A 23,762-nucleotide genomic window follows, 5' to 3' on the forward strand; every position below is an offset into this window, starting at 1 on the left:
AAGCAAGAGAGAGAGAGAGATAGAAGGAAGAAGAGGAGGAAATAACCAGAACACACAAAACAACTCTCGCCGCGACCCATTACGCCTTCTCGTGGCCGATTTTTCAAAAGAGGAAGAGGCTTGAGAAAGGAGAAAGAAACAAGTGATGAAGAGTTTTTCTAACCATCGAAAAGGAGAAACGCCATGGGAACAAAATGCTGTGCATCTCTGAGATGTGGACAGGAAACTGGAGAGAAGAAAGTGAGAAAAAGAAAAACGTACAGCAGACGGATTAAAAGAACAGCATGCGAGGAAAATACCAGAGGAAATATGAGATCATCAATACATATTTCTCGTCGCCGTTTCATTCGGCGTTTCGTAGAGCGCGTGAGGATTGAAAAGAGAAACTTCAGGTCAAAAAAAGGATTTCGGGCCTCTCAGTGATATTGGAACACGTTCGGGTGGTGCTCCATGGCCATGAACTGTGTCGGGGCGGCGGCGGTCATGTGCGCCGCCGTCGTCGTAGTAGCTGGTCCGGGCGGCGGAGGTGGTACCGTTGAGTACATGGTGTGCGGATGATGCGGGAATTGATACAATGAGGAAGTCGAAGGCTGTGGAACTTCGGGAAAGTGCTGGAATGATTCGGTGGGTGGTGTCGGGCCGGCCATAGACATGGTGGCCGATGGGGGGAAGTGTGGTCCTCCGGCGGAGGAGGCCATCATGGCGGGCGAGGGCACGAAGTATGCGTTCGCTGCGGGTTGAGGTGAGGACATGTAGGGGATGTAGTGCGGCCGATCCTGCGGCGGCTGTGATGTACGTGGCGAGATGTGTCGATCGGAATGGGTCTGATTGCTGCTGATTGATAGGCTGTGCTGACGACGGGCACTTTGCTGCTTCGCAGACGATCCCAGTTCTCGTGTCGAGAGCTTGCGACGTTTCAGTCGCGGTTCTGGTGATGGTCCTGGGATTCCAGCGGGAGCGGCCCACTCTGTCGAAGTCATGCTGACGCTGGACACGTTGGAATGTGTGGCCACGTGTGTTTTTTTCGCTGGCGCATCAATCGGAGCACGCATGAACAGTTCCATGTCGGTTGAGCTCATCTGCTGGTTATAATCTGGCATAGCAGATGCTTGTTGCATTGCAGGGATTTCCTGCATCTGCGCATATCGCGCCACCAGTTGGCTCGGATTCGTCGACATTTCCGGAGCGACGAAAGAGTATGCGGCCGCGTCTGGCTCGCCAACAGAACCATTCGACGACCGGGGAGTCATGTGCGGACCTGGAACGGCGAGAGGTGAGAATGCTACGCTGTCAATGGCGGATTCTGCGTGAGAGCTGACAGAAGGCGGGCTGACAAAAGAGGTCGGTGCGTAGGCCGCTCTCGGGGTCTGGCTCATCTCTGTCATACCATCATAAGCGGTTGGATCAAGACGTAGGCCGAGTCCATGCCTGTTCTTCGCAGCAACAGGCACTCCCGAAGGTCCCATCGAGACTCTCGGACTGGGATTAGGACCAATGGCGGGCGCCATCGGAGTGAGAACGACCTCGTGCTCGAAGAGGTTCCCAGGAGGAGGGGGGTTGTCGGCACCGAAACATTCCCGAACAATGGTATACCAACGCTGGACTTGATCCGGACGACAGCCATATTGGGCAATGGTCAAGAGGCATTTCTGGATGTCCGGCGGGATGTTGTCGATGGTTTCGATCAGATTGACTAAACCGGCTGGTTGCGCCATTGCGGTAGCAGATGAGTTCGGAATCAGGGATGGTTGCCCTTTCGGAACCTGGCTCGTGAAGCAAGTTGTGAGGCCAGCTCGAACAACAATACAATGGTGAGAGAGGTGTGGGGGGTGGTGAGGTCGAAACGGAATGCAAAGGGCAGAAGCGATAGCAACAACAGCAAGAACAAATGAAGTCGTACCAAGGAAATATGACAGCAAGGAAAGTCGTTTGACAGGAAAGATACAGGTAGGAAATGAGGTCTCGAAAACATTCACCAACATGATGGAGTGGAGGAGGCCATTCACTTTATTGTCCAACGATCGACCCCGGCCATCACATGCAATAGCCGTGACCGCAAGCAAGTGCCGACGTCAGCAATGGCTGTTGACGAACAGGGCTACCCAGGTCAACGTCCGCTTGCCTGTTCGGTGGGTCTGTCCGCAGTCTATGCAAGTTTTGAGAAAAAGTCTACCCAGGTGTGCAACGGTCAAGGCAAAAAACCGCGGCCGCCGGTACATGCATGGTGTGCATACCTAGTACCTAGTAGGTATGCGCTTGACTTGAGGTGGGGAGTGGCTTCGTGGTGTGGGACAAAAGCCGCTATTCGTGGACTTTCCAGGTGGGAGCAGTACAGTAGGATCGCGCGCGCAGGGAAAGAGACAGATGGACAGAGCAGAGACAAGAGCGTGGCTTGGTCTTGCGGCTCATCCTCTGTCATCCCTGTTGTATCATTCATATTACTATCGCACTCGGTGGCCTTATCACTATTCCCTCGTCAAACGTAGCACTTTGTTCTTCTGCACATTGGGCCCAATTATTACAGTGCCCCGGACAATTGCGATTCCGGGCTATGGTACACAGCTGGTTCAGTGATGGCGGCTTGAATGTCGCACACCGATTTCTCACAGAAAGAAATGGATCGCGATGCAGGGATCGTCATCTCCATGCAAGTGTCATCCGAACCTAGAATTCGACGTGCACAAGCAGTCGTGGAAAGGCGAGAGAGGGCGTGAGATGTGAGAATAGTGCCGCACACAAACCTCGAGCTGCACAGTCGCAAATAAACTTCCGCCAGAACTCCAAACATAGATCCATGAGCAAAGATGAAACACGCTAACAATCGAGGCAAGGGAGACGTCATTCTCAAAGGTCGAGTACAGCAGGCGCCTGCAGAGTGGCGAACGTACCTAGGTATGTAGTCAAAAGACGTAGCATGTCGTCGTGGGTAGACAAACAGAAAATGTCTGCGTGAATGATGCGATGGGGGAAACAGCCGCAACCGAGAGAGAACTCACTTGATCACTTTCGAACTGGACGTGCAGAGCAAGTGCAGAAAATGTCCCGAGAATAGAAACGACCGGAGACTAAGGATACATTAGGCACCGTCAGCGGGCCGCAGCGATGCATGCACCTGGAAGTGGCCTATGACCGACGGCGCGCTCGAGGGGAAAAGAAAACATAAACCGCGAACTCGAATATAGGAAAGTATACGCAGGTACTGTTCAGTACATATTTTTCAATCGTCAGAGGTCTGAGTCGGTGGACTGCCTCAAAACAGTCCATGGCGTCTTAGAAACCATCTCATCACGATTACTGCAAGCCCATCATTTTAGTACTGATATCGCTCACGGCCATCACGATGCTCCCCCGCGGAACGCTGGGCACCTTGGGCACCGTAGAATACAAGGTGAATGCACAACAGCGACACATTGGCACATTCTGTACCGAATAATCTACATTATCTGTATCAAATTTTCGGCAGCATACACGTGCACCTCGAGTGCTGGTCGCCAGTGAGGTCGGTCAACTCTACCCGGCCAGGCACACGCACGCGGCACGGGTATTCGCGGTGCCATGCCATTGTGAGGGGCACGTTCATGGAACTGTGAGAGGGTGTGGTGGGTAGGCTGGTGGGGAAGAAACACTCCTCGGAGGATTTCTTGCGGGAGCCAGCATCATGTGATTGCTTGTTCCCTTTCCCCTTCTACTGTCGATTTTACAACCTGCAGGTCACTCACTGGCGCTGTAACATGCGCATGCAAGGTGTCTCCCCTAAACCCCACGTGCGGTTGTTTCAGGAAATGGAATAATGAGAAGAAGAAGCAGAAGAAAGAAAGAGCCATGTCCATGATGCTATTTTCAGACATGCATGCCCACTTCGGAAGGTACTCCATATACCATCCTTCACTGCCCAGGTGCTGTACCTAAAATACAGCCTATCGTAGAATCATTTTAAGAAAAACATTTCTTCTTCTAAACCGCTTCGAGGAGTTCTGCGGCTATTTCACATGACATCGCCGTTTCAGCCTTGCGAGAAGTTCACGAATCGGAAGGTCTCATCCACGGTTTTGTGCCTTTGTGTTCCGAGAAGAAGACTTCTTCCAGAACCCAGCCCACTCGATCTGTCCTCGTGCACGATTCTCCTTTGAGCCTCAAGCGCTAGGAGTATCCGTGTTCTCGCTTTCTTCTGGGTTGATCAACGGGAGTCGGCTCTACAGTGAGGTACCTGCAGATGCCATACACCACGATGATCGCCCAGCGCATGTTTCAGATCCGGAGGAGCAGTGAAATCCCATGCGCCCAAGCGAGCGTTCATTCCTGGAGGACTTGCTGCGTGGAAATCCGCATGTAAGATGGCGGCGGGCGGCGGCGGTGGAGGTGGTGGTGATGGCGATTGACTTCATGGGCGGGAAAAAGCGCCAGGGTTCATTTCGAGAACTGCATCTTTTCCACAATACCTTGGTGCATATGACATACATGTATCAATCATATGATAAGAATAAACCTGCTCGTGCCACTCGAGGGGTGTGCTCAGCATGACGGGCCTCATGGTATATTCGAGTGAGCCAGCCAAAGGCCTGATTTGCGACAATTTGTACACTGCCACACGCGGCTGTGCACGTGCGCCTGAATTCCGACATGCCGAGGGTGTGCCTATGCTTACTATTGTTGTAAAGGTGTTCTACCCATCGCATTCGAAATATTAAAATGCGGCGCCAAAACTTCAATGTATTCCGCCGCTATGTGTACATTGAACCAACACAATGCCTAGGTTCTGCTCTATACCACGCATGCCATACAAATGCCGGAATGTTCGACCGTTACATCGTTCGGTGTCACTCATTATAATGATAAACCTATTCTCGATTAGTCCCGCCTGTCGTACAGTACTCGGCTACCCGCAAAGTTGATCGTGATCGGTACTCACAAAATAGTTAGGCAGACCATAAGATTGCCATTTTAACCTCGAGGCCATCTTGGCGAACCCCTCTGTCTCGATCAGATGGTAGAAGGAAAAGGGTGGGAACATGGCCCCATCACGATGCACTTCGGCCTTGACGAGAAGTGCCGTGCCGCCAACACCGTCTAGCTCCATGAGCGTGCCAGGGTCGCCTTGCTCATCTGCATGTTCCGAATTAGCAAATTGAGAGCCACTCTATATTCGAGCTCCACGCCTCACCTCCCATGTGCGCCATCAATGTACGATATGTGGCCATTTCGGCATAGCCTTCCAGAATAATATCATCGGGACCCATCTTTTCAGCCAGCTCCTGTGCCGTGGTGGAATCTTGCCAGTTGTTGAAGTCGTACGCTCGTCTCAACATCGCACCCTCTTCTTTGTCGTAGTACCTCTGCCAGCAGTTTGGAGCAATAATTGGTTTGTCATGAGACGCTAGATCTTGGATCAGACTAGATGGAGTCTCGATGACATCTGCATCCAACCATAGCACCCACGATGTCGTAGGACCCAATGTTGTAAACAACAGACTGTTTCGGGCCTTGCTCATGGCCGCACGACGCTCTTTCTGGGCTGCCATCGCATGTCGCTGCGACTCGACCTGAGACACTGCCGATTCGGTCTCCTGTCGCAATATTGTGATTGACGCGAATCGATTCTTGTTGGATGGAGCCTGGGTCTTCGCAATCCTCTCTTGCAATTTCTTTGTGGCCAAGTTACCCTCCTTTCCCTTCGGAATGATGAATCCCAAAGATATCAACTCATGAGGATATGAAAGTTGGCATAAATTGTCCCAGTACTCCTGATAGAATTTCGCCATGGGTGTAAGGATCAGTATCGCCTCTCTGTTTCCCACGGGATCGCTCGAAGATGTGATATTGTTCATGGAGTAGTGAACCACCGGCGGAGGAGGTGGGCGCTCATTTCGTCCTAGAGCCGCAGGTTTGCGAAAAGGAAGCGAAGGTGGTGATAGGATGTGCGATGCGGCCTCTTTACTTTTGAGGAAGTGCCGAGGTGCTACTGCGATTGCTGAAATTGATGTGTTGTCGGCGAGGAAAAAGTATAGGAAGAAGATACCCAATACACTCGCGAGGACATAAGTGATTGGGTTCGTCCTTCGCGGGCTCCGAGGTCCAAGCATGGCAGGCAGATTTGCTCCAGTCAGGAGATGCAGACGTCCAACTCACGACCACGCAATGATCTTTCTCACTGGCGGGACGTTGACGAAATGGTCATTGACAGCTAATACTGAGTCAAACAGCAGCAGACATGTGCGTTCAGCTTACAACAGCTCCGGCATCACAATCGAATTTGGGCGGACCTGTTCAACAGCTCAGCTTTGCCGCCAGCAGCTATCTGAGATGCCAATGCGCAAAAGAGAGTCAGGAATGACAGAAAAGGAAGAGAAGTATGGACGACCTGGTTTAGAGATTATGAGTCTGTGAAGTGGATTGATACATAGGAGAATCCATCGCGGGATTCCATGGTCAACTGGAGAGACCCTCGCAGATGTATAAACGCGTGGCCTGTGTTTCAGAATGTCGTGGCCGAATTGCTGTGAGAAAACGTGCGCGCGGCTGAACCCCAGCGTATGCAGCTTGGTTCACACAATCGGCCTACGTCATTTGTCCAATAGAGTGCTTGCATTAATTTATCCAGTAAGCCATTACTTAACCCTAGCGAGAAAAGTGATGATTCAATGCGTCGATCCAATGCATGCATTTACCTAGTACCTAGATAGAAATAAATATTGACGTCGCTTGCAGATATCGACTTGACAACTAGAACAGATCATCTTTACCCACATCTCATATGGCTCAGTGCTGAGCCCTCTATTGTCTAGGGACGAAAGATAGTCGATGATCCGATGATTCGCCATCATTACCTACGATGTCGCGCTCCTGCCGACGAAATTCTCCCTTCTGTGAGGTCAAGATATACCGGAGCTCAACAGTGGATCATCAGGACTGCATCATCATCCTCGAGGGCACAACAGCATCATGGAAGGCCATTCAGTTCTGCTACATTGTCAACGAACGATTCAAATGATTCATACCATTTAGGCATGGTGACATCGTCGTCGCCGAAGACTACATCTGTTCGCGATCTCATCGATGCTATCAAAATTGACTCCAAGGCATCAGCGGCATCCTCTGCACTCAGCTCACCTCTACTCGCGCTATTCCTGACCCCCTCGTTTGCGGGAAATGAGTCTCTCTCCACATTGCCGCTACAGTTCATCAGTCGCGCATTCCGGCAGGATGGCTTTCAGGCGCAGTCGTTGGATGCCATTGTCGGCATCGTCGACCGTCTCCCTGATCCGACTGGCAGTCAAATCGCTCATGAAGGATTGACATACGCTTTCTTGCCCAATCCTAAGAAAGCATTCCGTCCATCACAATCGCTTTTACAAACGACTGCACAGAAACCAGGTTCCATCAATTTCAACCTCGCGCTTGACTCTGCAGAAACTACCTTACAGCTCCCATTATCACATACCGTGTTCTCCACGGGTCTGCCTTCGACATTAGTACATGCGCATTACACCAGCGAGAGTGCCACTGATCAACTCCAACTTCGTACAGAGACACACCTTGAATCAGAGACTCTGCCTTTCACGCTAGGGCCTGCGAAACCGTCTGTTAATTATCGTGCACCATTAGTACCACTTACTCCTGCACGTCCAGTTGCAAATTCCATGGGAAATATTGTCCGGAAACTGCTACCACATTCTTGGCAGGCTGCAATGCACCTGACCGATCTGACACGTCAAGCTGATGAAAACAAGTCTCTTTTGCCAGCATCCGAGGAGCTCGAAAGAGCAGTGACAAGATACTTCGAGTCTTTATCGATACCTCCTGCAGCCGTGCAAGTCTGGGCGCTCATCATCCCACGCTTGATCGGGGGCGAAGAGATCTCTGGACAGAGCGAAGCTGGAGTTTTGCTGGCCATGCAGGAGCAGCAAATGGAAGCCGCATGGAAGAGTGTAAGTCGCGAAGGCCAAGGACCGAACGAAATATGCAAAACATCCGAAGCGATCATTTCGATATTACGAAAAGGTGGTCGATTATGTCGAGTTCTTTCCGGAGGTGGAGGCTGGGGCAAAAAAGCTGGACTCGTTAGCCTCGACCCCGATCTTGAGTACAGCACCCGGGAGCTACGTGGTGACATAGGATGGAATTTCTCGTTCGGCGAGGATGAAGGTGCCTCTGCCATCGTCAAACAGCAACGGGAGGCACTCGGCGAGATGATCAACGAGGGCGATAGCATCATGTTTCTCCTTGCTCCTCAGGCAAACGAATCTTCTCTGCATGACGCCAACTCTCCGGTAGCTGGAACTTCGAGTTCTGACGCGATCCCAGCTCATACACCAATTATAAAATTCGGACCGATCCCTTCCACAATAGATGAAATACCATCGGATTCACCTCCCGCGGGCCGATCGGGAGGTAGTGCATCGATAATTAGGCACATACCAGACATGTTTGGCATTCTTTCCGAGGGCGGCATGGCGATCAGCCGAAGATCGAACGATCTATGGGGTGTCTCGGAGACCAAGTCAAAGCTTGATGTACCGTTCGGTACTCTTACCATCTGCGGCCCAGAAACGAAGCCTAGCAAGGACAGGTGACTCACCGTCCAAGAAGCGGAGACTCGACTGTTTGGTCGCAAGATGCATGTGGAACAACTGCCAATCATGAATGTTGAATGCACTGCCGAAATGCTAGCAGTGGCAGACATCATTGCGCATGTTTTGTCACTCACTGATGACGATGAGCGGCAGAAGCATAACCTCCGGACCTTTGAATACATCATAGAGGCCCGCATACGACAATTGGCATCGGTCAAATGGGGAAAGATGAGTTTGCGGAAGAGAAACCAGAATTGGAAGAGGCTGACATGTGGCACGATGCATCTGCTGATTGATGCGATGCGCGGCTTCACCAAATCAGAGAGGCAGATTCTTTCCAATTTCATTGACGGTCGGACGAATCCCGCGAAAGCGGCCATTGAGCGAAAGGAGAAAGCTGCTCAGGATCAGGCGAGGGAAGCCGAGAGTCGAGCTATCGCGCTGCGCGAAATCTGGGACGAGCTGAGGAAAGCTGAAGACTAGGTCTCGGTGGACCAACGCTTCAGTTTGCCAATGAACCTATTGATACGAATATGTACAATATTTTTAGTAGTCATGATGTCTTTATAATAACATGTATAGAACTCTTCATTAAATTGAAGCCGTGTACATACTCTTAAATTATGTATCATCGATCATGTATGCGGCTCAAGTGCAATACAATGAGTCTCCATTTTGTTTGAAAATGTCACTGTTCTCCGCACGGACTTGCTTCCGACGAGTCGCCAGCCCTGCTGCACGTGGCTCTCCCGCCGAACCGAGGTCAGGCTCGAGACACGTCGATTGACAGCATATTGGATCCCACAAGGGCACAAAAGATTAGAATACCTTTCGATATAGAGTATCGTTAATAACCACGAAGGATATCTTACTTCGCCGAAACAAAATGGGCGCAGCCGTCTACCCCACAGTCCTTCTGTTTGACATTGGTGGTGTTTGCGTGAGTACGAAACGCCTGTTGTCGAATGCGATTGAATATGACTACTGACATGGCGATACGCATTTAGGTTGTCTCTCCTTTCCAAGCGATTCTTGATTACGAGAAGAAGAATGGCATACCGGTCGGATGGGTCAACCACAGCATCGCACATTCGCCTTCAGGTGCATGGGGCAAAATCGAGCGAGGCCAGATGCTTCTCGACAAGAGCTTCTTTGCTGAATTCAAACGGGATCTGACCAATGAGAAATTATGGCGCGAGTATCATGCCAAATTGAAGGCTCGATCGGGAAAACCAGGCGGGTCTGAAGAGGCTCCGCCGATTCCCGACATCAACTCGGAACAGTTGTTCTGGGAGATGATGCGCATTGCACGAAACCCCGACCCGCACATGTTCCCTGCATTGAAGCGATTGCGACGGGCGGCCGATGCCAGCGAGGGCAAATTGGTCCTGGGTGCTCTGAGTAACACTACCATCTTCCCACCAGAACATCCTTTCAACGATCCGAGCACGGTAGATGGACGATTCAATGCTGAACTTCGGAGTATGTTCGACGTTCACGTCTCATCAGCACATGTCGGCATGAGAAAGCCGGAGAAAGGGATCTACGAGTATGCATTGGTACGCCTACATGAGTTTGTGAAGCTCAAGGGATACGGAATGGGTGTCCGCCCTCAAGATATTACCTTTCTCGATGATATCGGAACGAATTTGCGGACGGCAAAGCAGCTTGGTTTCAACACGATCAAAGTGCAACTTGGCAAGGCGAATCTTGCGGTCGCGGAGCTCGAGAAATTGACTGGTCTCACTTTGAGTTCAGAGAAGGCTCAGCTATGAAATATATGAGATGTTATGATTTCTCGTAAACCCTTTTCAGTCAGTGGCAGGTGTCTACCACAGGCAACCCATGATCTACTGCGATGTTGAATACATGTAGAGATGTGGCAGAAGACCCACGCCAAAGGCCCAACTCTGCCTTGGGAATTGTGATACAATGGCTCCCGACATATATTAAGGTCCGTAAGGGTGCTTTGGAAGGATCAAATGGTCACAAAATACCCATGGACCTCATGAAAACCCAGATGACGATCAACCTTGAGATGTCAACAACCCCAACCCTAATCACATGCCAAAAGCCGGCTGAGCGCACACGCAATGGCGTATTTGTTTAGCGGGCCAAGTGCACGGCAGAGAGGAAGACGTCGTCGTCGTGTTGTGGCTTGGCTCTTGTTGGCGCGTCATCCTCCCTCCGTCTGTTCTCCAACTGTTCCGACCAAGAACACTTTCCTCAATTGCATCCATGGATCGTTCACCCACGCTCTTTTATTTCTGCCGTTTCCTGTCCTGACCGAACGCCGTTGGTTGCTCCACCAAGTGCACATACTCAGATGCTGGACATCTGATATAAGCCGAGCTGTCGCCGTCCAAAATTGAACCACCATTCACTTACACCTACAGCATCTTGATTTACCCTTTACAATGGTCAGCCTGCGCAAAGCTCAGGCTTTCCACCACGACACCGACGCTTATGGCAACAGGCTCACTGCTGCCGAGCGTGAGAGGCTCTTGAAACCATATCTACCAGAGCGACCTCAACCGGCACAGTCTCCTCACTCGTCAAAGAAACAAGGCTTGCTCTTTCACCACAAGCAGCGAGTTCGCCCGGCATTGCGTCACCTTCTCTATACATTAATATTCAATATCGTTCACATTATTTTCTCGGTCTACATCAACCTGCGCAAGGTATACAATGCGATTCACAACCAGGTGTTGTCGTTGATATACTACCATCATCACACACCTGAGCTCATCCAGCGCGACGTGAAAAAGTTGGCAAAAGTCCCAAAGCACTTGAGTGTGATCTTGGAACTACAAGCAGACGGAGACAAAAAGGATGGCTTGGAAACACTCCTACACGACGCTTGCGAGCTGGCCGCATGGACCGCGAGCGCCGGAATCACAACACTTTCGATCTACGAGCGGACTGGCATATTGAAGGCGACGCAACCACACCTTCATCGTCGCATCTCGCGTAGCCTAGCCACTTACTTTGGCGCCTCGGCAGCTTCGAAGCCGACCTTTTCCCTGCGCGCGCCTCATGTGCCGTCATACAGTCCGCCTCATTCGCCAGGCCCACAGATCGCAGATGACGGCCATGATGACGATCCAGAAGTGAGCAATGTTGCCTCGCCGCACCATTTGACCATTCTCCTGATCGACGAGACGGACGGCCGCCAGACCTTCGTCGATTTGACCAAGACGCTCGCCGAGATGAGCCAGCGCGGAAAGTTATCACCTGCGGACATCAGTGGGGACTTGATTGACGCTGAGATCAGCGAGAGCGTCATGGGCGAGCCGGATCTCCTGATTCTGTTCGGCGGACGTGTGGTTTTGGAGGGATACCCGCCGTGGCAGGTCCGGCTCACGGAGATTTTCTATGCCCAGGACCACGAGGGTGGTGTCGGGTATCAAATCTTCCTCCAGGCGCTGTACAAGTACGCCAAGGCAGAATTCAGGATCGGTAGATAAATCATCCCTAGAGATCTAACAGATAATTCGCTTTCGTTTATGGTTGCGCGAGTGCTTCGTCGATTGAACGAAACTTTTGGTTCCCTATTCAACGCTGTTCCCTAAAAGCCCACTATGTTCTTGAATTCGAGCAGTGAGATCCTGATCTGACTCTTTCTACCTATTCCTTCTCATAGCCCGTCATTTTTTTTCCGATTTTTTCTTTTCTATTTGAGCTGCGTCTTGCCAAGGGCGTCCGCCAGATCATCCACGTCCTTGTCCTGCTTCTCAGCCACGGTGGTGTTCTCCGCAGCGTCGGCAGTTTTGACAACCTTCTCTTCCTTTGCAGCAACTTCCTCATCCTCGTCGTCCTCTGCTTCATCCTCCTCCTCCTCATCTTCGTCATCGTCGTCGAGCTCATCTAGCTCGTCAACCCCCCACGCATCCTCATCATCCACATCGACGCCGAGGTATGACTCCGCCTCTTCCTCTTTCCGCTTCGACAGAATCTCCTGCAGCTTCTCAATGTTGGGGTCCTCCTCGGCGAATTTGTTACCATTGAGTTCGACACGTCGCAATCTTGGGAGTGCTGAGGCCGAGCTGGCTGCTTCCGTGATGGCAGCGACACCCTTTGCATCGATATCATTGAATTGTAGGCGAAGCACCTCGATCTTTGCGTTGGCGCCCTTGGCCAAGGTTGCGCCGAGAAGCCGACCACCTCGACCAGACAAGAGGCAGTCACCGATGCCCAAGTCACGCAATTGCGTCCATTTGGTGAGAACAGTGCTCAGAGTCTTGGCGGCAAGTACGGTGAATGTGTTGTCCTGGAGATCCAATGTGTCGAGCTGAGTGCAATTTGAAAGACCATGCTGCAGGAGTGTCGCAATGCCCTCCTGGCGAATTCCGTTTTGCACCATCTTGACGGTCTTGACCTTGTTGTTGGCCGTGTATGCCTTCACCCAAGCTGCCATGCTGCCAGTCTCCAATCGATTGCGTCCGCAGATGACCGTCTCCAGATCAGGAACATCCTTGCCCTCTTTTCGCGCAGCTTCCTTGCTCTCTGCCAGTTGAACAAGAGCCTCGCCAACTATCGCGCCTGCTTTGGGACCGAGACCATTGTTGTTCAGGTAAAGGTGCTGGAGGGGAGTATGTTGGCTGAGGAAGTGTCGCAGAGGCTCGACTGTGTTCAAACCGAATGCGTTGTCGTTGAGGTTGATCGTGTGCAACTTTGGGCACTGCAGAAGAGCCTTGAGCAGTGCGTCTAGAGCAGGAGGAATTTCGGACAGTAGTCGACCGGTGAAGAGGTCAGCGAGGTTGGCATGTTGAAGAGTCTTCTTGGTCGCGAGAATCTTAGCTAGCGCTTCAGAAGCCTCGACTCCGATGGTGTTGCCCTCGAAATGTACTTCCTCCACGTTCTGGTTGTCCACCAAAGGCTGGATGTGGGCTTCCAGGTCAGCGGCGGTGTTCAGCTTGAGAGCCTGTCCTCGGAGACTGAAAGTTTTGGCCATGATGTATGATTTATGACAAAAGGTGCGACCAGGAAAACAATGTAGGTGGAAGCCTTCCCAAAATATATCACCTGTTGTTTGTTTTGTGGTGGGGCCTAGGCCGAGGATCACTAGTGGGGAGCGGCTTTATCGGGCGCCTTGTGCCCGCCGTAAATGCAGGGCTGCCTATCGCCAGACAGGCACAGGGATTAGTTCCGTTGGCAGGGATGTCTAGTATCGTCAACCACTTGATCAGTGATACGGTGCTCACACGATGAGTCGAAAGCTACTCATGGAACACAGGCTCAGATAGACAGTGTGCGGACTCTACCCATGTCGCCGGAGCGGGTTTGGTGATGAATTCCGATCGCTATGCTAAGTGAAGATCTATTGAGTCTTCTTCACGTCCACTTTGCGTTTTGACGAACCTAATAAATCCAGTGCGCCGCTCTGCGAGATCAAATTCCATAAACACCACAAGTAGCACAGCCCAAATCCAGCCGCACCAACGCAGACGTTTGCAACCAACCACAAATCGGGTTTCGATGTTGGCGGCTTGACAAAGTACTCTACACCGTGCCATACGATTGCGACTGCGAAAGTTCCCAAATGGATGATTCGTGATAACCAGTTGAGTCCGCCGTCGCTGGTTGGTTGAAGATATGCCGAAAGATCAAACGGCGGCAAGCCCGTGAGGTAAGCCCAGAGCAAAGTCAGCACAGCATATGGAGTTCGCAGCTCATCTCTTGCCAGTAGCGGAAACATGGTCCAGCAGGCGAGTAGATTAGCATAGCCCACCCAGGCTCGCACAGCTGGTCTGAGACCATTCTCGACCGAGAGCAGGAGTGTCATTGGTAAGAGCGGCAATAGCACATTCTTCTCATGCACTTGATATGAGCAGAGAAAGAAACCCCAGGCTGTCGTTGCAAAAGCGAGCGGAACCAGCTCCTTTTTGGGATTGAGAAACACCACGAGGCATGGGGGAATGATGGATGTCAGCGTCAGACCCAGCGCAGCTTTACTCAGCAGAGCTTGGTCGTACTGGTTGAGCTTATGGATTCCGGATGCATGGATGGTACACCATATGTTGGCCACTTTGTCTTCAAAGAGGCCTCGGGCGAATGGAAAAATGCGATGAATCGCTTGGGCGATCTGAACAACATACGGATAGTATGCTGCCGTTTCGGATAGCTCAAACGGAAGAGCTTGGAGTAAGGGCGGCAGAGGAGTTCCGGCAGGCAATGGTACTGACCGCATTGTGTCGTAGGCCGTGCCAGCCAAAAGTGGCAAGAAAAGTACAGCAAAGGAAAGGACGGTGACAATTGCGATGCTGACGAAGCGTGGTATGTCGATTCGTGGAAAAAAGCAGCTGCCTGCCAGAAATGCTGCAACCACTGGCGCATAGAAAAGAGCCATCTGCTTGAAGCCGAGAGAAGCCACGAAGAACACGCAGCTCCAGAGTAATGAGCCAGAGATCATACTGGCGATCGTAGCCACGACGAAGCCGAGCATGACCGTATTATATTGGAAGTGTCCGTAGTCAATGAGAATGGTTGCGGGCTGCATCAGGATGGCCGCCAGCGCGATGGATGATTCCCAGGCATTGATGTTGTACAATCGGGCAAAGTGGCGTACGCAGATCACGACTGCTGGAATGTATAGGAGATATTCGGAGACTGCGACTGTTGACCTCATGTAGACCTTGAGGTCGGCATCGTCGAGACCACGTGAAAGATAAAGAGCGAACCATGATGGGTCGAACAGATTTCCCACCGTGCCAAGGATCCAGGAATGATACGCAGTCAAAGGCGGATAGTCCAGGCCCCACCATTCCAGATCATGAAAGTACCAATGTGTGACCGGCAAATTGATGGTCAATTCCATCCAGTGTCGTTGAGCCTCAAAATCGCCATGCATTGGCGGCCGCTGAAAGCCTGAGTAAGGCCACAAGGAGGTACTCCATCGGAAGAGACCAACCACCATCAAGATACAGGAAACAACAGTCCATGCTGAAAAGTGTGCCTTTGCTGGCCAAAGGAATGCGACCAAAGGAAAGGCTGGTTTCTCCTGGCCCGATGATGCATCCAGGATAATGCTGCCATTGATGCTGCCGGTGGTGAATTCGACCTTGCGCTTCCGCCTTGGACGATGTGACGGCGCCATGGTATTTGATAGGACAGAAAACAGTCACCGGCGCATCATGTGGGCTGATGGCGAGAACAGTATTCACAACGACAATGTCGACGATGTCTTTGAGATGTGAAATCACGTGCAGGCGACGTTGACAATGCGCGAATCTGGCCCTCCGCTGTCACGTGACTGTCACCAACGTCGCCAGAAGCCTAAGACGCGACTTCACGGGCTCTTCGAAGTTGAGACTGCAGTGACGGCGACGATACTGTTACAATCGTAGAGTGAATTGCTTGGACGCATGGTCTGGCCAGGAGCGATATGCCTGCAACCAAGTCTTGCTGCGGTCAGATGGTCATCATAAAGCCCATAAATACACCACTCACAACACCTCACGTCGAATATAATTGCATGTAACGTTAGATTGGACGTCGGACCCGCAAAGATGCTAAATCGATTCCCGTAGACACGGACTATCTACACGACCTTCCAAAACGGCTCTCGAGAGAATTGTGGACCACGCGTTCCGTTCAAGATTGGTCTCATGCTGTCGTCATTCTAACCATCAAACCTCTTGAATACGACACAAAGGTCGACGCTCGCGTATCACCGCCACCTTGCCTGAAGCATCGACGTCAGCATTCCCAGGTCCTAGATCATAAGCAAGTGCAATTCAGAATAGAGATCTGATAGAATGACAGAAATGAGTGCCGCCTGGAGAGCGTTAGATCAGAAATATGGTATGATCCCAGGATATGTATTCGAATTTACCAGCACAAGGTCCGAGTTCTCGGGAATTTCCATTTCCCAGGTCGGCGGTGACACCTTCAGCATGCTCGTGAAAGACGGGCTCATGTTGGTACAGCGGGACTTTGCCATCTCTTCGCCGCTGTCGAGCTGGACGCTGAAACTGCCCAGCCATTTACTCGTTCGGTGGATCTTGAGTTGCGGAGGTTCGGCGTGACCGTTGGATAATCCTTCAAAGAGAATGGAGCATCCTGGCGGCGACCATGTGTATCGAACGGATAGCAGAGTTTTGTTGTCACGGACAACGGTCCAGCAGTCTTCGCTTGATAGGTAGGAATGATTAAGAGTGCAAATGGTGGTCCCGGTCGTGTCCTTGAGCGTTCGCAATTTTCCCCAATGCTTAGTTTCGACGGTGAATAGAGGGTTACCATCGCCATTGATAGAGATCTCGAAGCTGCGACCCGTGTGTTTCACAAAGGACCATGTCTTTTGTCGCGTCTTTAGCGTCGTGCGCTGAGCAACGATATGCTCGTCGCCAAAGAGAACTATGGGAGAGGACATAAGGCCGGAGGGATTGTGGTGCCAAAGATTATGCTTTCTCAAAAATCAAGCCTTGGAATGTGCAAAAAATGACAGTGCTAGGACATATCAACGAAAAAACCAAAGTACTTATCTACTTATTTATGTAACGACGCCCTAGCAACGAGGCGCAGTTCCACCAGACAAAAACTTTAAATTGTGGACATGTTGTGGCAATCCTTTGTCTTGATATCCCAAGGTTGTCGATCTCATAATCTACGAGGGCGAAAATGAGCGTAAAGGATGTAAGCTGTGGAACAGCCTGCTTTAGGTGGCGTTATACGCGGAGCATTATCATATGAGAGCACAAACTTTTTGGCAAAACACTTAATACCATTGCGCAGAACAAGATTAAAAATTGATGCTGGATCTTCTAATTGTCTGCTCAAATCGCAGCTCTATCATACGACTTGTTGAACACGTTCGGTCGTCGTTCCCTATCTTATCAGGATATTCCACTTGGACCTCTGGTCCAGGTAGATTTGGCCGCGTAAAGAGGGTCTCTTGCGCCGCACTCATTTCAGATGGCCGACTCGCTGTTTGAAAGGAATGGATCATTGCTGTGGTTCTGCTCAAGAAGCTCGGTATGCGAAAGTGTTCGAATCTGTGTTTCGACAAAATGTTTTTCAGTCCATTACGGCGGTGCAAACAGCGCGGTGTCGGTCTGGCAAACAGTACCAGGCGCAGGAAGTGTGCCATTCAGGAAGTATTGCTTCACGTGCCTGTCGGTACAGGCGGAGCTTTGGGCGACTGAACAATGCTATTGCCAAGAAAAGACATGGTCAGTATGAGTTTCATAATAATTCATAACGTTTGCAAGGAAAGGCATTTTCACACATGAAGATTGATGAAGAGGTCGAACATGGAACGAAAACAGTAAAAGGGGAAGTAGGGCTGTACTTACTCCGTAACCGTTCTGAGCGAGAACTTGGCTTCCGTTAAACGCGGCACTGGCATTTCGGGCCGACACTAGGGGTGTTATCGGATCGAACGTGTTGCCGATGAACATGATAGGGTGTCGAGTTGCAATGTTCTTAAACCCGCCATTGTAGATCTCCTTGGCTCGAAACGGCCACCGAGAGCATGGCAGCACCTGTGCCGCGACCAGGACATCTCCAGCGAACTCACTCCGCCCGAAGAACTCGTCGGCGAGCGGTAGCAGATCCGTGAGATTGGACGCACGGAAGGCACTGTCGCTGCAACGGATCGCCCATATTTGTTCTGGAAGGATCGTCTCAGGAAAAACCGGCGGGCTTGTAGTCGAGAGCAATTGGATCGATGACGTGACCGCTGGTCCGTCTCGCTCCAGGATGGACCGGAGTAAAGACGAGATAATTGGCAAAAGCGACGGAGTTTTGAGGGCTTCATACATGAAGGCCTTGAGGGTCCCATAATCGACATACTGAGTGGTGGGGTCCGGGCCGAACGCTAAAGGACTGCGCTTGAGATCCTTCAGCAGTTGCGTGATAATTTCGAAAAGACTCTGGCTCTTCCCCTGAGCGTACGAGACGAGGGGACAACGCTCAGGAGAGAGCTGACAGCTCGCAATAAAACCGGCGTAAGTCGCATCTGAGTCTGTGGCCTGCTGGACGTCTCTATATTGTCATATCGTCAGGGCTTTCATCCAAAATGATGCAAATGCTGAGAAGGAGAAACAGGAGGCTATAGTGAGACGTACCGGCCTGCGTAATACTCATGGGGATTTAACACGCCATCTATTATCACTCGGTCGACCTTGTCGGGGAACATGGCAGCGAACGTCATGCCTAGAGCAGTTCCATATGAAAATCCTGTAGCAAATGTCAGAACAAGCTGCCTCACGATTTCTTTGAAAATCGCCGTTCGCGCACCCCAATACCGTAGCAAGCCATCCTCACCCAGAGCATCCACGATGTGCCTCATATCGCGCGCAACAAATGCGGTTCCGAGCAAAGTTCCAGTTTCCGCGAGTGCCTTCGAGCACGCGGATGCGATAATTTCTGCCACTGCCCATCCTTGTCCTAGCGACACATCTGACGGATCAACAGCCGAAGGCAAGATCGCGCTGAGTCTAGCTCGCTGCACAGCGTCAGAAAAGCATGACACAGGGATCGTGTCGCCGGTTCCCCTAGAGCATCACGGCATTAGCTTTGCCGCTCTACGGAGTATACTGCATTTTTTCGGCTACAGCGGTGCATGTCACTCACCTGGGATCCCATGATACAATGTCAAAAAAGCCGCCAGTAGTACTGCAATTCGAATCAGAGCTGCCACAAATCACTTGCGACAACATGGAGGATTTAGAGGTTTGGTACAAACTTTTGAATTAGAGGGCCCAGGCCTATCAGTGCGTTGCGACCTCCGTAACCAGGTCCGCCCGGATTAACGAGGATACTCCCTCGCGACGGCTGCTGGGAACTGGGCAATTTTGCCAATTTCAATGTCAAAGTGGAGACATTGCCACCGGTTGCCGAGTAGTCAAGCGGCACATCGAGAGTACCACAGAGAAGAGGGACGGTCGAATTCAACCCGCATGGGGTCCAGACGATGGTCTTGTTGTAGCTGCTGGATCCCGCGCTGGACGAATTGGCTATCGCAGTCGCAGTGGTGCACGTTGACAAAGCCAGTAAACACAACAAGAGCCGCGCTCGGGATCCATTTAGAAACATTGCCGCCATATGCCAGACGCCCAATCGAAGGATGAAGAGGGGCAAAGGAGGCTCAATGTATCCAAAAGGAGATAGCAGACAGGTTCCTTGTGAGCAAGGGAGATTTCAGAGAGTCCTTGGGGGTGACAGACATCGTGACACTTTATATCTTTTTGGACAGCGCCAATAGCCGCTCCAGCGATTGTGAAGGGCGGTCGGAGCTCATCACACATGTAATTCTCAAGATGCGCCATGGCCGTCGCCGGCATCCCGAATCGTTTGTATGCTTACACGTGTTGACAAGGTGTGCTCTGTGCATGGCCTTGTTGGTGGCTAACAGCGGACAGCGGACATTGGACGAGTGAGTCTGGGAAAGTTTTGGTCCGCTTCCATTACGCTCCATCGTTCATCATCATGGGTGTAAGACTACGGAGAGCCTTGAGGTCGTCATCGTACGATGGAGAGTAATGAGCCGCGATTCGATCAATGTGTCAAGCGTCTTGAATGTGGTGTATGGGATGTTAAGGTTCGCAAGGCTTGCGCCACAGGCCGATCGTCACGCATAATTCGATGACAGTTGGGCGACGCGCAATTATTCCGCTGCGCTATGACACAGCACAGGAGTAGCCACTCCGACACGCAGACGGACGGATATACATGCCCACGATGCCATAACATCATCTAGCTATCATATAATACACCCAGCCCTATTGATCCACACGGCTTTCATGGTTAGTAGCGTCGTTCAGCTTGTCTCCTGATTGGCGAGGGCCTTGTCGATCTCCACAGCCGCCTGGCCATGTTACCCATGTGGGCCTGTTAGATTCCTGTGTGCCATGTCCTTGGTGTGCAATGTCCGTTTCATGCAATGTCCTTCGCACAGCCTCGTTCATCTTACACCAAACCTTGGAGCTACTGTATAAGACTGGCCCGTGCTATGTCCGCGCATTTTGTGACGGCACCCGGGCGATTCTGATTCGTTTAGTGCACGTTGGTATTGCTTTTTGCAGGCACTAGTGAGCGACTGCGCCTCTCGTCACATTTCCCGATGTCACAACACGGATACTGGTTCCGAATCCAGAAATTGGTATGACGTTTGAACACTTCTGACATCTCGTGATCGCTTAGGCCTTCCATATCACGACGCTGCATATTAATCTCATGTCCCAATCACCCTCATCAGCTGGCGGTATGGATTCTGAGTGTTGACATCTCCATGATTGTGATATAGCCCTCATTATTTGATTTGTATTCATTCTCATTGACACAGCTTGTGAAATGGCGGGAGAAGGTGTAGTTGGTACGTTCGAAACAATCGACATCGATCACAAAACGCGCACCCCTCCTGAAGAGTGCGAAAGGCTAACCTCATATAAATCCATCGTTAGTCCCCAGGAGCTGGTTCACGTATCAGCCAAATGCCGGCGCTGCCATATTCTTCACGGTTGGATTTTCAATCTCAGCTTTGTGGCATTTTTGGCAATGTGTGTAAGTAGATACATAAAGACCTGTGCTATTCTTCAAGACAGCCGAATGACTCCTTCGCCAGTCGATTCAAGATGTTCCGTGCGACGCTGTTGCTCGCCGTGACGGCCGCTGTATTCGCCGCCGGATTTGGGCTTCGCGCCCAGGGCTCATATGATTACGGAAATTTGGGCATCTATATCGCGAGCACGATGCTCGTGTATATGGCGCCGTGAGTTCTCCCCTCTCCAATCTCTTCGCTCTTGGATACGACCTCCGTAGTTCTACGGCCTTTGTCCAAATGGCGCGCTTGCTAAATCATGCTTCATCACAGACCGATCAATGAGCTTGCAAACTTCCACATCCTTGGTCGCCTTTTCTATTATGTTCCATATTGTGCTCCGATTCATCCTGGACGCACGTTGACAACATTTGGAGCCTTACAAGCTGTGGTCGAAGCGCTGAACGGGATCGGCATCGCGTGGTTCTCCAATCGAACCCTCTCGAGCGACTTCCTAAAAGTCGGCGGTGCGCTACTCAAAGCGGCTTTGATTATCCAGCTGTTCGTCGTCCTCGCATTCGCGGGATTGCTGTCTGTGTTTTACTACCGATGCCGGCAAGCCAACGTACTTTCGCGGAAAGTGTTTGCTCCAGTGTGTATACTCTACACGAGCACCTTCTTCATCTTCGTACGCTGCGTCTTTCGGACCGTGGAGATCTTCGTCGTTTATTCCGACGTCAACACGTCAGCTGTCGAGGTCAGCACAGCACCTTTGCTCCGGTATGAGTGGTATTTCCTGGTCTTCGAGGCGTCGCCGATGTTCGTGGCGACTGTGATCTGGAACATCTTCCATCCTGGTCGATACCTGCCCCATCTTCACCGCGTCTACCTCGCGAGGGATGGTGCCACAGAACTTAAAGGCCCAGGCTGGACAGACAATCGCTCGCAATGGAAAACCTTCGTGGATCCATTCGATTGGTTCGGTCAATCGAAGTCTGAAGTGCCGTATTGGGAGACGGATGGCATTCAGCCCGCCTCTGAGCTATCGAAGAAATAGTTAATTCTTTCAATTCAACAAATCCAAGGCTTTGGAGACCACCCGGTGTCATCTGTGTTTTTGTACTAGCATCGCCATTTGCAGAACCTTTTGACGTCATGCTCGCTGCTTTCCCTCCCATACTTGTACAAGCACATGCAAGATTTATCATCGCATCAGAAATCGAAGTATTTCGCAGTCGTAGAGAATATGCGAAAGTCTCTTTGAGGTATCACGACACACCATCTCAGATAACTCCCGGGTGAGAAATGTGATATAAGTGCTCATTCGGGGCGTATCTTAGTCCAACAAGTGGCCTGTCATGACATAGCTCCTCATCTCGATGGGGCTGGCATGATGAAAAGTTGTTCTGCACAACGAGACGTAGATCGTTCAAAAACGACGACAACGGCTGGGAACTTGAGGTAGATGTGTGACCGGGGAAGCTTACATATTCCGCATATCCAAGGGTTATTACTCTGTTCCATACTCGACACTCTGAGTTCGTTCATTGTGCTAAGCATTTGGCAACCTGCAACTCAAAAACAGAGGATAGATCGAATCAGACGACCACCTATGGAAAAGAACGCACTTTGTTTTGCCTCAGGCGTGAGTACCTCAATTGACTTGGGACAAGACATGTGCACGCGACCATCACCCAGGAGGTGTGTTCTTGTCGCATTTTTTCTTCTGCGCTAGACTCCAAGGGCCTGGACGAAGATCCCCAGCCATTTCATCACCACCGAGAAGCCGCAAAGGCACATGAAAGGGTCTTTTTCGTCTAGCAAACTGCCAAGATTTCGCCCGAGGGCACGTGCACTGAGAGCTTTCGCCGCCGACCGACTTCCCAGACCGCAAACTTCAGGCGTTAGCGCGGAAAAAAAAGAAATCTTTCGGACATAAAAATTCGCCCTGATCCGTCAGGTTTACTGGACAATTCCTCCTTCCTTCTTCACATTTACTCTATCAGTGGGAGTTTCACAGAGTGTTGTTGCACAGTCAAAGGATTTGTTCTATTATCAACCATCTTCGTTGAGACCAGGACAACTCTTCGCGCATTGCGCAGTTGCATATTTCGGTTCGTGGCTTCCTATCCTCGTTCGCTCCGCCCTCAACCAGCGTTGTGTCTGAGTGATTGCATTGATGCGCTCTTATGAGCGTCGACTTTTCTTCCATACCTCGTGCTTCGGCCGAGGGTGTTCGTCAGACCAGTGGGCAATGATTTCATGTCGCGCATTCACGCCTCGGTGATTGTGGGAACACCTTCCACCTTGGCGGCGCGATCAGTTGGCATATGGCGATTCAATCGCTAGTGGGCTTTGCAAACCTCTCCTTCGGGTGAGCGTCTTACTGAGGGCTTCTTCGAGTACACCACGTCTTCGTGGCTGTCTGTGGGCTTATCTGAGGGCTTTATTGGCGACCTGGTCGCTTGTGGGCTATTGCTGCTGCTGCTATTACTGAGAGTGAACGCTAGCCGTTCCTGTTGCTGGGTTTCTGAGACGAGAAAAGTCTTCTGTGCAATCGACTCATGTCGACTGCCATCTTTTGGGATCGCTCGGGCGAATCATACTGACTCGCGAGACAGAAGTATCATCACAGACCCTCAGCAATGGCTAAGGATAAGAAAGGAACCAAGGTCGCTGCACCTACCAAGGTCAGCGAGCCTGTCAAGGCT

At 51.1% G+C, this 23,762-nt stretch overlaps 11 protein-coding genes across 11 annotated transcripts; 4 read left to right on the plus strand and 7 right to left on the minus strand.

Annotated features, from left to right (window-relative positions):
- Positions 1-211: 211 nt before the first annotated feature.
- Positions 212-1,626, minus strand: K489DRAFT_258852 (uncharacterized protein). Its single transcript, XM_033600027.1, has 3 exons — positions 1,320-1,626; positions 300-1,258; positions 212-226 (listed from the first exon to the last, which is right to left on the minus strand). Exon 2 carries the CDS (start codon positions 1,248-1,250, stop codon positions 417-419), a length of 834 nt encoding a protein of 277 aa, XP_033457898.1. The 5' UTR covers positions 1,251-1,258; positions 1,320-1,626; the 3' UTR covers positions 212-226; positions 300-416.
- Positions 1,627-2,510: 884 nt separating this feature from the next.
- On the minus strand, positions 2,511-2,921 carry K489DRAFT_381900 (uncharacterized protein). Its single transcript, XM_033605243.1, has one exon. It carries the CDS (start codon positions 2,840-2,842, stop codon positions 2,519-2,521), a length of 324 nt encoding a protein of 107 aa, XP_033457899.1. The 5' UTR covers positions 2,843-2,921; the 3' UTR covers positions 2,511-2,518.
- Positions 2,922-4,817: 1,896 nt separating this feature from the next.
- K489DRAFT_322296 (glycosyltransferase family 62 protein) lies at positions 4,818-6,080 on the minus strand (the record flags this gene model as incomplete). The annotated part of the gene is made up of 3 exons (XM_033601617.1): positions 4,818-4,838; positions 4,910-5,103; positions 5,162-6,080. 3 exons carry the CDS (start codon positions 6,078-6,080, stop codon positions 4,818-4,820), a joined length of 1,134 nt encoding a protein of 377 aa, XP_033457900.1.
- A 726-nt stretch (positions 6,081-6,806) lies between these two features.
- On the plus strand, positions 6,807-8,570 carry K489DRAFT_371844 (uncharacterized protein; the record flags this gene model as incomplete). Its single annotated transcript, XM_033603267.1, has 1 exon — positions 6,807-8,570. One exon carries the CDS (start codon positions 6,807-6,809, stop codon positions 8,568-8,570), a length of 1,764 nt encoding a protein of 587 aa, XP_033457901.1.
- Positions 8,571-9,372: 802 nt separating this feature from the next.
- On the plus strand, positions 9,373-10,410 carry K489DRAFT_432788 (putative epoxide hydrolase). The gene is made up of 2 exons (XM_033608495.1): positions 9,373-9,510; positions 9,578-10,410. Exons 1-2 carry the CDS (start codon positions 9,457-9,459, stop codon positions 10,343-10,345), a joined length of 822 nt encoding a protein of 273 aa, XP_033457902.1. The 5' UTR covers positions 9,373-9,456; the 3' UTR covers positions 10,346-10,410.
- A 577-nt stretch (positions 10,411-10,987) lies between these two features.
- Positions 10,988-12,037, plus strand: K489DRAFT_371846 (Undecaprenyl diphosphate synthase; the record flags this gene model as incomplete). The annotated part of the gene is made up of 1 exon (XM_033603268.1): positions 10,988-12,037. The coding sequence occupies one exon, from the start codon at positions 10,988-10,990 to the stop codon at positions 12,035-12,037; it is 1,050 nt and encodes a 349-aa protein (XP_033457903.1).
- Positions 12,038-12,243: 206 nt separating this feature from the next.
- On the minus strand, positions 12,244-13,524 carry K489DRAFT_322768 (RNI-like protein; the record flags this gene model as incomplete). The annotated part of the gene is made up of 1 exon (XM_033601645.1): positions 12,244-13,524. One exon carries the CDS (start codon positions 13,522-13,524, stop codon positions 12,244-12,246), a length of 1,281 nt encoding a protein of 426 aa, XP_033457904.1.
- Positions 13,525-13,866: 342 nt separating this feature from the next.
- On the minus strand, positions 13,867-15,096 carry K489DRAFT_381908 (glycosyltransferase family 57 protein). The gene has a single exon (XM_033605244.1). It carries the CDS (start codon positions 15,067-15,069, stop codon positions 13,891-13,893), a length of 1,179 nt encoding a protein of 392 aa, XP_033457905.1. The 5' UTR covers positions 15,070-15,096; the 3' UTR covers positions 13,867-13,890.
- A 945-nt stretch (positions 15,097-16,041) lies between these two features.
- K489DRAFT_341345 (uncharacterized protein) lies at positions 16,042-17,014 on the minus strand. The gene is made up of 2 exons (XM_033602282.1): positions 16,405-17,014; positions 16,042-16,347 (listed from the first exon to the last, which is right to left on the minus strand). Exons 1-2 carry the CDS (start codon positions 16,939-16,941, stop codon positions 16,285-16,287), a joined length of 600 nt encoding a protein of 199 aa, XP_033457906.1. The 5' UTR covers positions 16,942-17,014; the 3' UTR covers positions 16,042-16,284.
- Positions 17,015-17,593: 579 nt separating this feature from the next.
- K489DRAFT_411302 (proteinase) lies at positions 17,594-19,607 on the minus strand (the record flags this gene model as incomplete). Its single annotated transcript, XM_033607791.1, has 6 exons — positions 17,594-17,719; positions 17,864-18,554; positions 18,638-18,749; positions 18,810-19,066; positions 19,146-19,187; positions 19,258-19,607. 6 exons carry the CDS (start codon positions 19,605-19,607, stop codon positions 17,594-17,596), a joined length of 1,578 nt encoding a protein of 525 aa, XP_033457907.1.
- Positions 19,608-20,984: 1,377 nt separating this feature from the next.
- On the plus strand, positions 20,985-22,577 carry K489DRAFT_381912 (uncharacterized protein). Its single transcript, XM_033605245.1, has 3 exons — positions 20,985-21,074; positions 21,136-21,282; positions 21,385-22,577. Exons 2-3 carry the CDS (start codon positions 21,146-21,148, stop codon positions 22,106-22,108), a joined length of 861 nt encoding a protein of 286 aa, XP_033457908.1. The 5' UTR covers positions 20,985-21,074; positions 21,136-21,145; the 3' UTR covers positions 22,109-22,577.
- Positions 22,578-23,762: the final 1,185 nt, after the last annotated feature.

This window comes from Dissoconium aciculare, assembly GCF_010015565.1.
Source record: "Dissoconium aciculare CBS 342.82 unplaced genomic scaffold K489scaffold_9, whole genome shotgun sequence".
Lineage (NCBI taxonomy): Eukaryota > Fungi > Ascomycota > Dothideomycetes > Mycosphaerellales > Dissoconiaceae > Dissoconium > Dissoconium aciculare.

Bases quoted from the DNA above. Each gene is read 5' to 3' on its own strand.
- K489DRAFT_381908 (XM_033605244.1), bottom strand. From the start codon at position 15,069: ATGCAGCCCGCAACCATTCTCATTGACTACGGACACTTCCAATATAAT.
- K489DRAFT_341345 (XM_033602282.1), bottom strand. From the start codon at position 16,941: ATGTCCTCTCCCATAGTTCTCTTTGGCGACGAGCATATCGTTGCTCAG. The intron at 16,348-16,404 runs GTAAATTCGAAT...AACGCTCTCCAG, and splicing joins AGAACTCGGACCTTGTGCTG to GCGGCACTCATTTCTGTCAT.
- K489DRAFT_381900 (XM_033605243.1), bottom strand. From the start codon at position 2,842: ATGACGTCTCCCTTGCCTCGATTGTTAGCGTGTTTCATCTTTGCTCAT.
- K489DRAFT_381912 (XM_033605245.1), top strand. From the start codon at position 21,146: ATGTTCCGTGCGACGCTGTTGCTCGCCGTGACGGCCGCTGTATTCGCC. The intron at 21,283-21,384 runs GTGAGTTCTCCC...GCTTCATCACAG, and splicing joins ATGCTCGTGTATATGGCGCC to ACCGATCAATGAGCTTGCAA.
- K489DRAFT_258852 (XM_033600027.1), bottom strand. From the start codon at position 1,250: ATGACTCCCCGGTCGTCGAATGGTTCTGTTGGCGAGCCAGACGCGGCC.
- K489DRAFT_432788 (XM_033608495.1), top strand. From the start codon at position 9,457: ATGGGCGCAGCCGTCTACCCCACAGTCCTTCTGTTTGACATTGGTGGT. The intron at 9,511-9,577 runs GTGAGTACGAAA...ATACGCATTTAG, and splicing joins TTGACATTGGTGGTGTTTGC to GTTGTCTCTCCTTTCCAAGC.